Source organism: Bison bison, unplaced genomic scaffold (assembly GCF_000754665.1).
Source record: "Bison bison bison isolate TAMUID 2011002044 unplaced genomic scaffold, Bison_UMD1.0 scf7180017864519, whole genome shotgun sequence".
NCBI lineage: Eukaryota > Metazoa > Chordata > Mammalia > Artiodactyla > Bovidae > Bison > Bison bison.
In genome coordinates, this window is record NW_011495072.1 from 11,133,787 (window position 1) to 11,136,680 (window position 2,894).

The window sequence follows — 2,894 nt, forward strand, 5'->3', positions numbered from 1 at the left end:
CTGTGAGGGTTGAACTACAGAGCCCCAGGGGCAGAGAAACAACCCATCAGATCCAAGACTGGGGGTAAGAGGTGGGTCAGGTGGCCCCAGCAGGCCCCAGGGCAGGCCCGGAGCAAGGCCTGATGACTGAGAGCTAGCCATGCGGGTAGAGATGCCAGGCGGGTGCACCGGGGCCTGCTGCCCACCCCCTCCCAGGGGCTGGGAGCACCTGCGGAGCCCAGGGCAGGCACCTGCGAAGGTGGTTCAGCATGGCCATGTTGGCGAAGGTGTAGTACAGGTAGTAGGCGTAGGGCGGGTTGTCCTCCTCCACCCAAGCCTCAGGGAGCGGGCTCTCCAGGTTGAAGACATGGTTCTCGGGCTTGGACTCATCATCCACACTGTCAAAGCCGTCCACCTGGCCCAGGACGCTGGGTCAGGCCCAGAGCTACAGCCGGGCCTGAGGCAGTGTCTTCCCCACACCCAGACCCAGGCCACACCCTCACATGCTCCAGGAAGAGATGCAGCTCCGGGTGGCTGGCAGGGTGGATGGTGGCCTCGAACAATGGCAGGAAGATGTTCTCCAGCATCTCCTGGAAGTTGGCCAGCTGGCCCTTGGTCCGGTACACATCGCTGCGGACAAGATGTAGGTACACGGATGTGCGCAGGTCAGGGCAGAACCACAGAAGCACTTCTGAGCCATACTGAGTGAGAGGAGCTGGAGAGACCGTGAGTGGAGCCAGGGCTCCCTCCTGTTCCAAGGGCTCGGCTGGGATGGGGGAGGCTCAGCCATCCCAGAGGGCAGGAGGCCAGCCCTGGCCCCATGACCTCTGCCCCCCACGTTCCCTCCCACGCCCAGGGACACTCACAAGAGGCGGGGCACCTGCACGAGCCAGCGCACGTTGGGGGAGTGGACACGGTGCGTGACGGCCCAGCGTGCTAGCTTGTCCCACTCGTCCCTTGAGCGCCCGTAGATGGAGAGCCGCAGCTCCGCGTTCTGGTATTTGCTCTCCTCCAGGTCAGACATCACCTCCTGAGCAGCATGTGTGGGCAACTGTCACCCTCAGGCTTCTCCCTCATCCCTGTCCCTGTGCCCACGAGGCACGCTCCGTCTGACCTCTTCACGCCTCTCACCCACCCCACAAACCCCCATCCACCCAGGCTCTCACTCAGTCAGGGAGGGCTGCCCTCCTCCTCACCTTGATGATGTGAGCAAAGTACTTCCCAGAAACCCTGTTGTCCGTCTTGATGAAGATCTCTCGGAGGACGGACTCCCCAATGGGGTTGTATTTGGCATTGAACTTGTCAAAGCGATGGAAGGTGTTTCTGTCCTGGGGGAGAAAGGCCAGCCCAGGTCACCCCTGAACCCCAGCCTGCACACCAGCCCAGCCTCTCAGCCCCCGTGCCGTGGACAGACCGCATGCACGTCGAGCGTGTCCACACTCAGGTCGTAGGCCGTGAGGTTCATGCTCTCGAAGACTTCCCGTAGCGTCTGCTCACGACCCTGCTCCACGTGCACGATCTCCTCCAGGTGCCGCTTCATTGCCCGTTTGATGAAGCGCAGCAGATGCTTCTGGTTCATGCAGGATGAGGCATGGATGTGTGTGTCCACCTGCGATGGAACGGGGACTGCTGGGGCCTGGGCGGTGGGATGCGGGAGGACTCTCCAAACTGGATGCTGGGGAGGCGGGCAGGCCGTGGAGGGGGAGGCTGGGCAGGGGCGCTGGGTCAGTTGGGTGGGGAGGGCCCACCTTGCGGATGTTGTAGAAATCTCGGTGTGGCACCTTCTTCTGCGCGGCCAGCTCCTTCATTTCGTTGAGCAGCACATGCATCTGGAACTTGGAGCTCAGGTACTGGAGCCGGCGGTAACAGAATGACTTTCTGGGCAGGAGAAGAACCAGGCAGGGGCTCAGGCATGCAGGGAGGCACCCGGGAGGGCCTGGGTGGCAGAGACGAGGGCGGGAGCCAGAGAGTCAGGAATGGGGCTGCCAAGGGGACAGCAGCCGAAGATGGAGGACGTCTAGGACTCAGGGACTATGAAAGGGTGAGACTGGGTGACAGGTGTCAGGGGCCAGACTGGAAAAATCTGAGCTGGGAGAGGAGCCGAGTGTCTGGGACAGGCGCGGACTCACATGGGGCCATTGATGATCAGAGCCATCAGCACATTGACATCTGCCACAAATTCCTGCAGGTCGGGATATGGCAGCTCCACCTCTGAGCAGCTGGTGTGTAAGGGGAGCTTCGGTGAGAGCAAGCCAGGAGCCCCTGTGGGCCCTCCTGAGCCAATGCCATCCCCTTAGTCTCTGCCCCTCCACAGCCCCCAGCACACCCCACACCCCTCTTACTGCTCATCAGGTTCCCTGCGGGTGTACACATGAACCACGCCCCGCACCATGCGCAGGCCCAAGCCCAGGTCCGCGGGCATGGTGCTCGGCTCACAGTGCTCATAGGGGTGCTGCTCCAGCACTGGTGGGTGCACCGGGGCATCTGCAGGGGTGAGGAGGGTGGAGTCAGGGCCAGGGCTCTTCCAGGCCACCTGCTTCCCGGCCCAGAGGCCCCAGCAGGACAGCTCCTGCCCCTGCCTCGCCGCCCTGTGTGCCAAGAGGCTGGGAAGAAGGAGGCAGGCTGAGGTTCCTGGGCACATGGCTCAGGGTGGCTGGGATGCCAGGGCACACGGAGTAGGACAGGGATGGGGGGTCCCACCAGCGGACACGGGGGTGTCGGGGCCCTGCTCGTAGGTGCGTGTCTCCAGGGGCTTCTCAGCCAGCTGCTGCAGGTACCGGCGGGTGGTAGGGCAGAAGCTCTGCAGCGACAGGGCCATGTACTTCTCCCGGATGAACAGCGCCCGCACCACGCTCTTGGCTGCATCCAGCAGGTCTGTGAAGGGCACCTAGAGACAGAGATGTGGACGCGCTCTC

General features: G+C 63.2%; 1 protein-coding gene across 1 annotated transcript in view; it reads right to left on the minus strand.

Annotated features, from left to right (window-relative positions):
- Positions 1 to 2,894, minus strand: part of AMPD2 (adenosine monophosphate deaminase 2) — a 7,586-nt gene that overhangs the window by 1,855 nt on the left and 2,837 nt on the right. Inside the window, 9 exon segments of the mRNA XM_010830900.1 lie at positions 231 to 394; positions 483 to 609; positions 846 to 1,009; positions 1,176 to 1,307; positions 1,394 to 1,588; positions 1,728 to 1,857; positions 2,109 to 2,198; positions 2,322 to 2,463; positions 2,680 to 2,866. Coding sequence (XP_010829202.1) covers positions 231 to 394; positions 483 to 609; positions 846 to 1,009; positions 1,176 to 1,307; positions 1,394 to 1,588; positions 1,728 to 1,857; positions 2,109 to 2,198; positions 2,322 to 2,463; positions 2,680 to 2,866 — 1,331 coding nt within the window.